This window comes from Macaca nemestrina, chromosome 6 (genome assembly GCF_043159975.1).
Source record: "Macaca nemestrina isolate mMacNem1 chromosome 6, mMacNem.hap1, whole genome shotgun sequence".
Taxonomy (NCBI): Eukaryota; Metazoa; Chordata; class Mammalia; order Primates; family Cercopithecidae; genus Macaca; species Macaca nemestrina.
In genome coordinates, this window is record NC_092130.1 from 19,786,661 (window position 1) to 19,800,338 (window position 13,678).

The window sequence follows — 13,678 nt, forward strand, 5'->3', positions numbered from 1 at the left end:
AGATAAGGAAACTGAAGACTACTGGGGCTAAGTCACTTGCTCAGGTTTACCCTGCTTGTTTCTGATAGGTAGAACTAAGTCTAGAACTGAGCTAGTGCTATTTACATTCTACCACACTATTTGCCTATGGAATCTCAACTGTCATTTTCTCACTATTTAAGACTAACTTATCCATTGAAAAAGTCCCAATTAAATTGAAATTATTCTGAGCTTAAATTTTCAGCATCAATTTATATGTCAAACTGGTCTGCCACGGAGTAAAAACCTGAAAAGAATAATGCATGAAGCCAATATGTTTTTATGGGATAAGAGAAAGAATGAAGCAAAGTTCTAAAAATGGCACTTTTCAACCAGAATAGATTACGAGTGGCAGGGAGTGAGATTTGGAGAGAAGACTGGGAAAGCTGAAGAGGCATATTCAAAGCTATAACACCATTTTGATTTTAGGGGGAAGTATCTGTTTTCACAATTCAAATTGCAGAAAGTAAAGCGCCACCACATGTTCTTGGCTGATGAAGGTGGGGGCTGGGCATTGAGATGTGTGCTCCTATCAGAAGGAAGCAGGGGTTGGATTACACAGAGGATATAAACCAGAAGAGCACTCTACTGCAGGGGTGTGGGCATAGGGCTCCTAGGGCACCTACACCTAGGACATACCATGGAGAAAAGAGAAGATGGAAAGAGGAAAAGAAGGAGAGAAGACACTGGATTCTAAGTTTTGCCTGAGGCTGATGTAGACCTACAGTAGAATGTTGGGGAGGTTTATATTTCATTTTTACTCCATGAAGCAACAATATACACCTCTTTTTAAAAAATAAAACTAGTGTAGATTATGAAAAATGCCAGAGGATCTTTAGATGAATTGGAAAAATCATTTACTTTCCTGTCAGGTGCACAGATTGTTAGATTAAACCTTAATGAATTTTCAAAATGAAAATAAGCTCAGGGAAAACTTGGGTTTTAATATTGTGCTTAGGAAGGAAAGTAATTTTCAGCTTGCTTGAGTGCTTGATCCCCATGCCTGCCTGTCCTGCTTGTAATGGAAATTTGGTTTGCAATGATTCTTTCACTCCAGGTAATTCTAGAAGGAGAACATCTGCAAACCAGTGAGGCAGTCAGCCAGAGGGAGATCTGCTCGTTGGTTAAACAGCCAAAGCTCCTAAGGAACAGTCAGCCATACTCCACCTTTAATTCAGTCAATGACAGTTCTCTCTGTCCAGCATCCTCCAGGATAGTGCCTAAATCCTCAGCCATGCCTACACCCTTGGGCTCACTAAACCTGTAAGATTAGTCTTTTCATCTCTTTACCTGGGATGAAAAATAAAATGTTAAGCCAGAAACTGGGGAAATATACTCTAAGTCTTAGTTTATTTAAACCCTAGTTTAATGTAGTTACATATTTCCTCCAAGGTTTTTAATTTGCCTAATTCACTATAAATTGATTTAGGATTACTATCTCTTTGCTAGGTGTATTAAAGCAGTAATGAAGTTGTGGGATCTACCTAGACCTCAGAATTCTCATCCCAAAGATGAGAGAATTACTAATCACTGATGTGTTCATCAACCAAGGAATTTTAAAAGGAACTAACGTATTAGATAGGAACTAATACTGAAACCACTATTATTACTATTGTAATAATTTTGTTAATAATAATTAACAACATGCATTGAAGTTTTAATATGGTTCAAACGCCATTCTTCTTGAACTTCTATTCTCATCTGTAAAACAGATGAAAACTATTAACTTCACAGATTACTGGCAGGATTAAATAAGATCACAGAAGAAAATGACTTACTTAGTACAGTACCTATGTTAGTTATCTATTGCTACATAACAAATAACTCCAAACCTTAGGACCTGAAACAACAGACATTTATTATCTTATGGTTTCTGTGGATTAGGAGTTCAGGGGCATCTTAGCTGGGCATTCCTAGCTCAAGGTCTCTCTTGAGGTTGGACTCAAGCTGTTGGTCAGGGCTGTGGGCTCATCTGATGGCTCAACAGGTGGGTGGTTTGGGCACGGGAAGGAGTTCTGCTTCCAAATTCACCCACATAACTGTTAGCAGGCCTGTTTCTCACTCTGTGGGCCTCTCCACAGGACTGCTATACAACATGATAGCTGGTTTTCCTCAGGGCTAATCATGCAAGAGAAAGTGAGAAAGAACACCAAATTGGAAGCCACTGTCTTTTTATAACCTAATATGGGAGGTGACATCCCATCACTTCTGCAGAATTCCCTTCATCAGAAAGGAGTCTCTAGGTCTAGACCACAGTCAATGAAAGGAGACTACACAAGGGCATGAATACCAGGAACTGGAGATCACTGGGTACCACCATCTTAGAGGCTTCCTACCACAGTACAGGAGGTATTCTAAATGTTCAATGAATGGTAATTATTGTACTATTTTAAAAGCTGGAAATAAGTAAATTCAGAGATGACTTAATTTTAAAGCTTATGTCTCCAATGACTTGCTTTAGTCATACATTGGAGGAATTTATATAATTGGTGCCAGTCCCAGCTTCCAAAGGACTACTTTGATCTCTTCCAGATAAGTGCCTCTGGTATAAGCGCACACTCCTAGAACTGCTTCCTGTGGCCCCCTGGGCTCTATGCATATTCTAGTGCCTGCAACACTCAATTTAGCATCTTAAAGGTAGGCACAGGAATAATAAACTATGTCTTTGTTCTTTCCAAAATAAGTTATGCCAGGACAGAGTGCAGTGACTAACACCTGTAATCCCAGCACTTTGGAGGCCAAGGCAGATGGATCACTTGAGGTCAGGAGTTCAAGACCAGCCTGGCTAAAATGGTGAAACCCTGTCTTTACTAAAAATATGAAAATTAGCCAAGTATGGTGGTGCATGCTGGTAATCCCAGTTACTTGGGAGGTTGAGGCACGAAAATCACTTGAACCCTGGAGGCAGAGGTTGCAGTGAGACAAGATCATGCCACTGCACTCCAGACTGGGTGACAGAATGAGACTCTGCCTCAAAAAAAAAAAAAAAAAAAAAAAAAAAAAAAAAAAAAAAAAAAAAAGTTATGCCAGACATTTTCCCAGACAGAAATCTCAAGATCAGTGTTCCCTAACCCTGGCCCTTCAGAATTGCTTTCACAATATTTTCCAAAATCTGTATATGACTTGTACTGTTTTTTTTACTTAATAAGTTGACTCACTTTGAATATTATTTTTAGAAGAAACTTTTAGCACTTCAATAAATGTAAAATCATCATCCCTTGCCATGGATGAAGGAACACTGTAAAATGAAGACCCATGTGAAGAAAACAATGATATTAAAATTGATTAAATTAATTCAAGATGGATTAGAGACTTAAATGTTAGACCTAAAACCATAAAAACCCTAGAAGAAAACCTAGGCAATACCATTCAGGACATAGGCATGGGCAAGGACTTCATGACTAAAACACCAAAAGCAATGGCAACAAAAGCCAAAATAGACAAATGGGATCAAATTAAACTAAAGAGCTTTTGCACAGCAAAAGAAACTACCATCAGAGTGAACAGGCAACCTACAGAATGGGAGAAAATTTTTGCAATCTACTCATCTGACAAAGGGCTAATATCCACAATCTACAAAGAACTTAAATTTACAAGAAAAAATCAATCCCATCAAAAAGTGGACAAAGGATATCAACACTTTTCAAAAGAAGACATTTATGCAGCCAACAGACACGTGAAAAAAATGCTTATCATCACTGGTCATCAGAGAAATGCAAATCAAAACCACAGTGAGATACCATCTTACACCAGTCAGAATGGTGATCATTGAAAAGTCAGGAAACAACAGGTGCTGGAGAGGATGTGGATAAAAAGGAACACTTTTACACTGTTGGTGGGACTGTAAACTAGTTCAACCATTGTGGAAGACAGTGTGGTGATTCCTCAAGGATCTAGAACTAAAATACCATTTGATCTAGCCATCCCATTACTGGGTTTATACCCAAAGGATTATAAATCATGCTGCTATAAAGATACACGCACACATATGTTTATTGTGGCACTATTCACAATAGCAAAGACTTGGAATCAACCCAAATGTCCATCAATGAGAGACTGGATTAAGAAAATGTGGCACATATACACCATGGAATACTATGCAGCCATAAAAAGGGATGAGTTCATGTCCTTTGTAGCGACATGGATGAAGCTGGAAACCATCATTCTGAGCAAACTATTGCAAGGACAGAAAACAAAACACCACATCTCACTCAGAGGTGGGAACTGAACAATGAGAACACTTGGATACAGGGCAGGGAACATCACACACCGGGGCCTGTCATGGGGTAGGGGAATCAGGGAGGGATAGCATTAGGAGAAATATCTAATGTAAATGACAAGTTAACGGCTGCAGCAAACCAACATGGCACATGTATACATATGTAACCTGCACATTGTGCACATGTACCCTAGAACTTAAAGTATAATAAAAATAAATAAATTGATAATGCTGTTTTCTGCGACTTCATTAAAAAGTGATGTTCAGAAAAGTTGATATCAAGAATAAATTTGAATCAAAATATGACTATCTTTGATATAATCAAAAGTAATGGAAGAAAAAAATTGAAAAAGGAAATACTTTCTCACTATATTTCAAGGCAAACATCAGAAAAAAATTAATAAGCTTATTTCCATCAATAAGAGTTTCATAACCAAAGTCCATTCAAACCAACATGATCAATGCTTCATGCCACAGTTCTTAGCACCCTTCGTGGAATACAACAATGGAAAAACACAGGGACAATGTATTTTTTCAATTAGGAAGCCACAGTTGAAGTAGTAATGATCCTGACTCCACTACTAAGTTTGGATGATCTTGGGTGAGTTATTAAAGATCTCATTTCAATCTCCTCATCTCTAAGACTGGGAATACACACCCTATCTACCACACAGGAATGTTCTGAGGAACAAAGGGGAACTTAATGACCTGTGAGAAATAGAAAGCACCATACCAGCATGACATATTATCATTATTTACCATATTAGTATTATTTATTATGCCATCCTTGTATCTGTCTCCATCTTGCTGAGCTATTTTCACTCCCACTCACAAGCAGTGTCTTCTATTTTGTCTGTTAATTTGGTTCCAAATTAATATTCCTTTGATGTTGTGTCATATATTGCAGAGAAATGTAAAAATTGAGGATAGCTTATAAGTAATCTCTATGATAGTAGATTTTTATGACTATCTTACTAAAGAATAAAGTGAAATTGTTAACATGCATTTCCAAGGTTGCTTAAAAATACTGTATTATTATGCCTCTTTATAGGAGACCTGTGAATCCATCCTCAATTGTGCATTGGAAGAGCTAAAGCAATTTCATGAACTACAGAAGCCGGACCGCAAGCTCTTTGGGTTCCACTTACCTTCCAAGACACCATCCATCACCTCAGAAGCTGTGGTTCCAGAAGCTGGATTGGTCATCGACGGGAAGACATTGAATGCCATCTTCCAGGGAAAGCTAGAGAAGAAGTTTCTGGAATTGACCCAGTATTGTCGGTCCGTCCTGTGCTGCCGCTCCACGCCACTCCAGAAGAGTATGGTAGTCAAGTTGGTGCGAGACAAGTTGCACGTCATGACCCTTTCCATAGGTACCCATCATACTGAGATGCGGGTGGCACCTTGGCAGGGATGATCTGATGAAAGACCGGACCAGAGGTGGGAGGTCAGGTCTCAAAGTCAGAATGCTTAGGCTGAGAGTCATTGTCTTAGAGGAAGAGAGTTCAAAATGACAATCAAGATGCAGCAACTAGGGGATGAAGTGGGACAGTGCATCAAAGTTCCTGGAACTAGCAAGTCAGCTAAAGATAAATCAGGATTTAGATGGAGGTCAAAACCAGCAGAGGCCTTGAATTCAGTGCATCCAAGTAGTTCAAGAAATGTTGCCATCAATGATATATATCAGACCATCTTAATTCTGGGATTCAGATCATTCTCCCTTTCATACTTTGTGCATGCCACAGCTTCAGGTGTTCAGGGATTTGATAGTATTCTGAGTGTTGATGGCTGGTGGGGAGATTTTAAAGATTGGAACTATCTCATGTTTAACTTGCATTTATTTCTAAATATGAGGCCAGCACAAAGAATATCACCAATAGATGCTAGCACTGGTTGATAAAGAATTTTTCAGAGGGGGCTAAACTTTAATCATGTTGGGACAGAGAAATGAAAACTGCACTTACTTAACACCTGTCAGGAACAACCAAACCTGGTTTAAAAGAATCTTTGTGATCTTCTGTTACCCTCAGTCACAGCTCTTATTGTGGTCACCTTTCTTTCTCCAACATTTGCCTTTCCATGTTCCAACAAATGAAACTGTTTACCATTCTGGGCCGTGTCCTCTCTCACTTCTGGGCCTTTGCACAAGTTATTTCCTCTGTAAAACACTTCTTCCAATCCCACCTAACTTTGCTTTCCCCTGGGGGCTCCCACAGCACCCAGGACTCATAGCTCAAAGCACTGTCATACCTTCTGTGATGGCCTCCTCAGTAGACCATCACAGTAGAACATTACTCGAGTAGACCTCAGTAGACCATCACTCAGTAGAACATCTACTCGAGTTCCTCGAGCAGAAAGATCACGTCAGCTTTATTCACTGTTGGATCCCCTGCCCAGCACATACCAAGCACATAGTAAATATTGCCTTCTCTTAGGGGATGAAATGGGACAGGGATATCTCTGAGGGATATTCTTACAGATGTTGCCAGCTTCTCCTCCTTCTACACAGGCATGAGAAAAGATTTTCTTTCCTGACATTTCAAATAGAAACCCTATTAAACATGATGGTTTTGTTCCTGGTCTTCAGGTAAGAACAGTAGAGAATAATAAGAGTGAGGCAGAAAGAAAGCAGAGAACAAACCTTTAGCAACGACATCCTACTTTTATGCCTGGAATTGTCCTCTTCAGAAATTCAGACACACATAAGGCAATAGCCCAAGAATGATTTTCTGAGGTCAGATATTGGCTTCACTCCCATAGCAACAGAAACAAAACCAGCGTGGCAAGAAATAGCATGGTTTCACACCTCTACTTCTCCTGGTTCACTAACAGAAGAGGTTAAAGGTTGGATTTATTCTGCCATGGGGATGATTAAAATTATGCATTGCTATGCAATCAAAAAAAATTTTAGAATAAAGGCTACTTATGGCAAAATTTTTAAGACCAATAAATGTGTCATCAGATAACTAGAAGAAGAATCATTCTCTCCCTCCCATTTTATATTCTACATCATAATAATATATAATAAACTTATATATGATATTTTATATCTTTACAAATATATAAAGATATAAAGATATAAATTTCTATATATAGAAATATAAAAAATATCAATATAAATTCTATATCATAATAATATAAATATTAATTACGGCTTATTCTGAGAAACTGCTAGAAAACAGGTATGGCGAGGAAAAGAATGAAGGCAGCATAGTCTACAACAACAAGGGTTGGCAAACTATGGCCTGCAGGCTGAATCCAACCCACGGCATGTTTTTGTATGGATACTAAGAATGATTTTTCTATTTTTCAATGTAAAATTTATAAAATACTAATAGCCTGTCAGCAAGAATAACTGTTCAGTTTTGCTTCTTGGCTCACAAAACCTAAAATATTTACCATCTGACCCTTTACAGAAAAAGTTTGCTGAACTCCCATCTAAAAGATAAAGCACTGGGGAGAGTTTAGCTTCTGGGGAAGGCCTCGCTGTATAGAGCTATCTGTGGCTACTTAAATTTAATTAAATCGAATTTCACCAGCAAAATTTCCATAGTCACATGTGGCTACTGGTTTCTGTATTGGACAGTGCAGATATAGAACATTTCCCTCATCACAGAAAGATCTTGAACAGTCTTGGTATACAAGGAGACTCTGTGTGTGTATGTTTCTATGCCTTACCTCCAGTTTCCTGAAACAACTCAGTTCATTGAATGGGAACTCAGTGTGACTAAATGTATTTCAAAAACATGAGTCAATCTCATTTTTCTACACTGAGAAACAAAACAGAATATCATCCCTCACCTTGGAAACCATTGACAATTTCTGATGATTTCACTGTCCAAACTGTCCAGTTGTCTTGATATGGTTAGTATTTCAAGTTTGACTGGGGGAAGTGTGTTGGCCCTGGAATCTGAAAGATCTGGGTTCCATTTCTCCTAGGTCCTTTCTCTAGTGGAATTACCCTTGCCAAGTCTCTAAGTTGCTCAACTTCTCCATTTGCTGATCAGTAAAGTTCACTGTAACATTTGTGAAGGCATTTTTTTTTTTTGAAAACTGCCCAAGTCTCTTGATTACCATTATATCCCCAATACCTAGTGCTGTGCCTAGAAAAAAAAGACACTTAGTAAGTCCTATATTTGTTGAATGGTAAAGAAAATGGTGGACTTATTGTCCAAGGAAAGTACTATAGCAATAACTTTCTATAGCACTAAAGTTGAAAGGATTCAATTGTACATAACTGGGAACACTTTATAGCTACCTCATTGTCACTGAGCAGTTGAACCAAAAATAAAGATACCTCATGACCTCTCTTTCAGGTGATGGAGCAAATGATGTAAGCATGATTCAAGCTGCTGATATTGGAATTGGAATATCTGGACAGGAAGGCATGCAGGTATTGTTCTCTGCAACTGTTCTTGTTTCTTCCTTCCTTTCTTTGGTCCTTAGTTGAGATATAAAGAAATCTCCAGAGTGTTGGAGAAACTTCTCCCTGAGAACTTCCACCCACATCCAAAGTTGCAATGCCCTCCATAAGCAATGACAGACATAAGGACATTGGAAATCATTTTGCAAATGTACACTTTCATAGTGTCAAAATTCAGCTTGAAAGAATACTAACTTGACTGCTAAATGTTCCCATTAAAACAGACAACATTTTGTGTTTGTGGGTTTTGAGCCATTAACAATTGTATTTCCACCACCAGTGTAAACATTTGGCACTGCTTAAATTTGTTGATGAGGATAGAGAGCATTGACTGGGAAGCTGCAGAATAGTTCTGAAATGTTACCCTTTGCTTATCTCCTATATGCCAGCAATCTGTTAGACCAGGGATATCCAATCTTTAGGCTTCCCTGGGCCACATTGGAAGAAGAATTATATTGGGCTACACATAAAATGCACTAACTATAGCTGATGAGCTTCAAAAAACTGCAAAAAATAAGTCTCATAATTTTGGGCCATATTCAAAGCCATCCTGGCTTGCATTAGACACTTCATATTTAGGATCTCATTGAACTTTAATAATCATCATACCCTCTAATGGATTGCTATTCCATTTTTTAGATTGGGAAACTGGGGCACAGGGAATTAGACCAAAATTTATACCAGGATTTACAAACAGGCATGTTCAGTGTTCGTGTTTTCAAAAGAGTACTATAAACTGTTTCTTGTTCTGAGTAATCCCAGGGGCAGAAGACGTATTTCACCTCCAGGTAAAGGAAGAGCTGTCACTTAGCTCCATCTGTGAATGGAGCCAATGGCCTGCCTCAGGGGGTGGTGAAAGTGTTCAGAGGATTGAAAATTGCTTGAATAGAAGCCCCTTCTCTCTGGTTAACCATCACCTCCCTAGCACGGTGCCTGATACATAATGGGCCACAGTCACAGATGGAGCTAAGTGACAGCTCTTCCTTTACCTGGAGCTGAAATGCGTCTTCTGCCCCTGGGATTACTCAGAACAAGACACAGTTTATAGTACTCTTTGAACATGTCTGTTTATAAATCCTGCTTGCTGGAGAAACGGATGCAGAGCCACCCTAGACCACTGATCCCTTCTGATCTGCCCTCCTTGGATTCTAGTGAGGTTTGGATTTCCCAGAAGGGAGGGTGGGGTGTCAGAATCCAAAAAGCTACCCAAGAGTGACCACAACAAGGGGTCTTTAGGACTCTGCTGGCCACAGGCCTAGACCAAAGCAACGCCCTTGAGAGAGTCCCTCTGGGGCACTGGCAGCCATGGATGGAAGCTGATGTGTCTGTTCTCCCCTCTCAGGCTGTCATGTCCAGCGACTTTGCCATTGCCCGCTTTAAGCATCTCAAGAAGCTACTGCTTGTGCACGGCCACTGGTGTTACTCGCGCCTGGCCAGGATGGTGGTGTACTACCTCTACAAGAATGTGGTAAGTAGCCTGTGGCATCCTCCCACCCAGGCCTTGGCAGTCCTTGCCACAGCGCCAGATCTCCCCCTAGCAGTGGGCAAAGCACCTCAGCATAAAAGGAAGGAGTCAGGCTGGCATAGTGTTGGATCTTGAAACTGTTCCTTAATAGCTCTGTGACCTTGAGCTAGACTCTTCTCTTTCTATTTTTGTGAAGTTATTGGGAGAATTGGCAATGCTGTATGAAAAGCACCTGGCACACAGAGGGCAGCACGAATGGCTACTAGTGTAGACTCTGGAGTCAGACACATTGGGTTCAAATCCAGATTCCCATATGTGGTAATGTCCCTAAATCTCAGTTTCACCATCTGTAAAACGGGGGGTGGTAATAGTACCTTTCTCATATATTTGCTATGAGAACTAAATGAAAGCTTGCATATACAGTGATTAGCATATCATAATCGTCTATAAAGTTACCCATTTTTTGTTATTGTTGTTGCTGTCATTACTCTTGGAGTTAAATCTCATAAATGAGATTTTCTTATTGTAACAAAGAAGGATTTGAAGAGCTAGTCTGACTTGTATCTTAGATTTCTTCTCTATATAGAGCCAGCTCAATGCAAGAGTTACACCCCATGCCTTGGGAGAGTGAAGATGAAAAGTACCTCACAGAATATAAGGCTGGAGCCCATGGCTTCAACTTGGGACTTGTACATCACTTCAGTGCCCCTGGCTTTCTTTCAGGGAGTTCCTGGAGGGCAGGATACTAAATAAAATGTCTACTTGGCAAAATGTTTGAGGTGCAGAGATTGTCTGTGTAATCTTACCTGACTCCAACATGCTGTATGACCTTGAAGAAACTGAAGCTCACAGAGATTAATTAATCTTTTCATCAATAATATGGGGGAACTGATTCTATGTCAAGAGGCCTTAGAGTCAGAGCTCTGAAAAGCATATAGCCCTATACAAATACAAACAATAAGTTGTGTCTCCTAAAAACTATGTTGGTTTCTGTCCTGTTGATGAGGTCCCAAAGCAAACACATACCAATTGAGGTATTAAAACTGTCAGAAGACTCTTGTTTGAAAAGCCCTTTATTTACAATGGGTATAGGAAGAAGTCAGAACATTGCTATACTAGTGGAGGGAACAAAAGACTGAGTTTTTCATTATCTAGTTCAAAGGCTTTCAATAAACTCTAAGATCTTCCAAACAAAATTTGACTCCTCTTTGCATAAGTAAAAGGGGAGGATTAAGACCAAGGTGATGGAAGAGAAACATTAGCCAGGTAGTAGCTACAAAATTGCATGTTTTTCCCTCTTGCTCCAGTCTTTCTTTCAGACTCTGACACAGTCACCCTTGCTCAGGAATGACTTTCTGTGCAAAGTTCAATGTATATGTAGATAAACAGCATGACAAAAAGTAATGTAAATTCAGTCAACTCGATGGTAATATTATCTCAGCAAGTCTATGCAAACAAGTCACTCCATCTGACTTGAAACTCACTTTGAGAGTGAAAGACTGTTTACTTAGAATTCAAAATGCCCCTGTTTAATTTTTTTGGCAGCTCAAGGAATAATTCTTTTCAATAAGCACAGCCTCTTCTCTGCATTAAATTTGTGAAATAGGAAAGAAAACGTTTCCAAGCAGCCACGCTTTCAGAGCTTAAATGATATTTATTTCCAGCCCAATGCCATGCTCAAAATTGCGATACTGATGCCGCATTATCTCCCTGTTGCAATTAGAAGGTGGAGAACTATGACTTCCCCATCCGAAACCAATTTCAGAGGGGATTAAAACCCGGCCTGCTCTGAAATTTGAACAATGAATTAATTACTGCACTGTAGCTTCTTGAGAAAGAGCAGGCATCCAATCTCAGCAATGCTGCCACAGGGTTCAATGCACTTCCTGCAAGGTACAAAGATTCCAGTTAAGCAGAAGTGAAAAACAACCAAGATCTTACCAGGGCCTCAGTAGGAAAGAAGCACTCTGTAATGTTAAAACTCCAGGATGGGTGTTAGCATAGAGCTAAGATTAACTACATCGATTCAAATAACAGTTGAATGTCTGCTGTGTGTTGGGAACAGGGCTGAGCAATGGGTATAGAGCAAGAATCAAGCCAATCATGGCCCGCGTGAGGCTTACTGTCTACATCAGGTCTCAGGAAGCTTTCTCTTCAAAGAGCTAGATAATAAATATTTTCAGCTTTGCAAGCTATATATGTCTAGGAAAGTCTAATTGTACAAGCCAAAGATAGGACTGAGAAAGTTTAGAGGTGGTTAAAAAGAGAAAGAACTTTGAAAATTCAGATGCTGATTGTACCACTCTTTAGCTCTGAATTTGGGCAGGGGGCAACAGTGTGTCAGAACCTCAGATTCTTCATCTGTAGAGTGGACCTAATAATGTTAATATTATTGTTAATATCAACATGTGTGATATATTGTACAATAACATAGTACTATTGCTAATAGCAATATTAACCTTTCAAGGTTGTTAGGACAATCTATAGTGTGTATTGCACATCCAGTGATGTACTATATGCTAATATACTGATGTATATCTCACTCCTGGCACATATAGAAGGTCAAATCTTATACCGATGTTACTACTAGTTGCAATATGTTTGCTAAAATAGAGAGCCCCTCCAAAATAACATTGACTCAGCCGTTCAGAAGTAGTAGTTACAGCTTGAACACAAACCTGCTGAATGATTTCTTGCAAGACCCTTCACATCTCTGTGCCTCAGCCCCACATAACTGAGAAGTTCTAGTTCTAACTCCAGGACCAGCTGCTTATATGTATGACCTTGGTCAAATCACCAAACCATATCGCAATATGGCAGACAATAACAGTGACCCAGCCCACCCACTAGACAGGAGATCTTGAGTGAGAAAGTTTTAGAAAAAAACGAACAACCTTTAGGCAGATTTTCTCATTCACCCTTCTGAGCTGCATGATCATTAGAAAAGTATAGTGACGTCAACCTTCTCACGAAGTCATCATCCTACCAGGTGTCCTGCTCATGGTTCAGTCTTTCTATTACCCCTTTGTCAGTGACATCTCTTTCTATTACCACTCTACTGCCATTCATATTTCACATGCCATTGGTCTAAGTACTACTCTTCCCAGCTGACAAATGATAAAATGATGTTCAGAAAGGTTAAGCAGTTTGTCCAAGGTCACACAGCTAGTAAGTGACAGAACTGGGGATTCAAAACCAGGCCTCTCTGCCTCCAAAATCTGTAGTTTTAACCACCATGGTACAGTAAGTCCTCACTTAATGTCATCAATAGGTTCTTAGAAACTGTGATGTTGAATGAAACAATGTTATTCCAGGACTTGCCATACATCATTTTGCTTTAAGTTGCAGTTTTTAAGAACCTATTGGCAATGTTAAGTGAAGACTCACTGTCCACTCCCCTTAAACAAGTTGGTGGAATTCCCTTCAGGTCCTGAAGAATGTCAGTAGCAACCGTAGCAGTGGTAACAGCAGTAGCTACTACTTCGAGGATTAGAATTACCTCTAATCCTTACATAACCCTGTGTGTTATAAATGAGGAAACTGCCACTCCAGC

General features: G+C 39.5%; 1 protein-coding gene across 7 annotated transcripts in view; it reads left to right on the plus strand.

Annotated features, from left to right (window-relative positions):
• LOC105482324 (ATPase phospholipid transporting 10B (putative)) overlaps window positions 1-13,678 on the plus strand; it is a 123,803-nt gene that overhangs the window by 78,380 nt on the left and 31,745 nt on the right. For all 7 annotated transcript variants that reach the window (XM_071098113.1, XM_071098112.1, XM_071098114.1 and 4 more), the window contains 3 exons: window positions 5,289-5,610; window positions 8,554-8,630; window positions 10,003-10,128. In XM_071098113.1, the coding sequence (XP_070954214.1) occupies window positions 5,289-5,610; window positions 8,554-8,630; window positions 10,003-10,128 (525 nt within the window). The remainder of the gene's footprint in view (window positions 1-5,288; window positions 5,611-8,553; window positions 8,631-10,002; window positions 10,129-13,678) is intronic.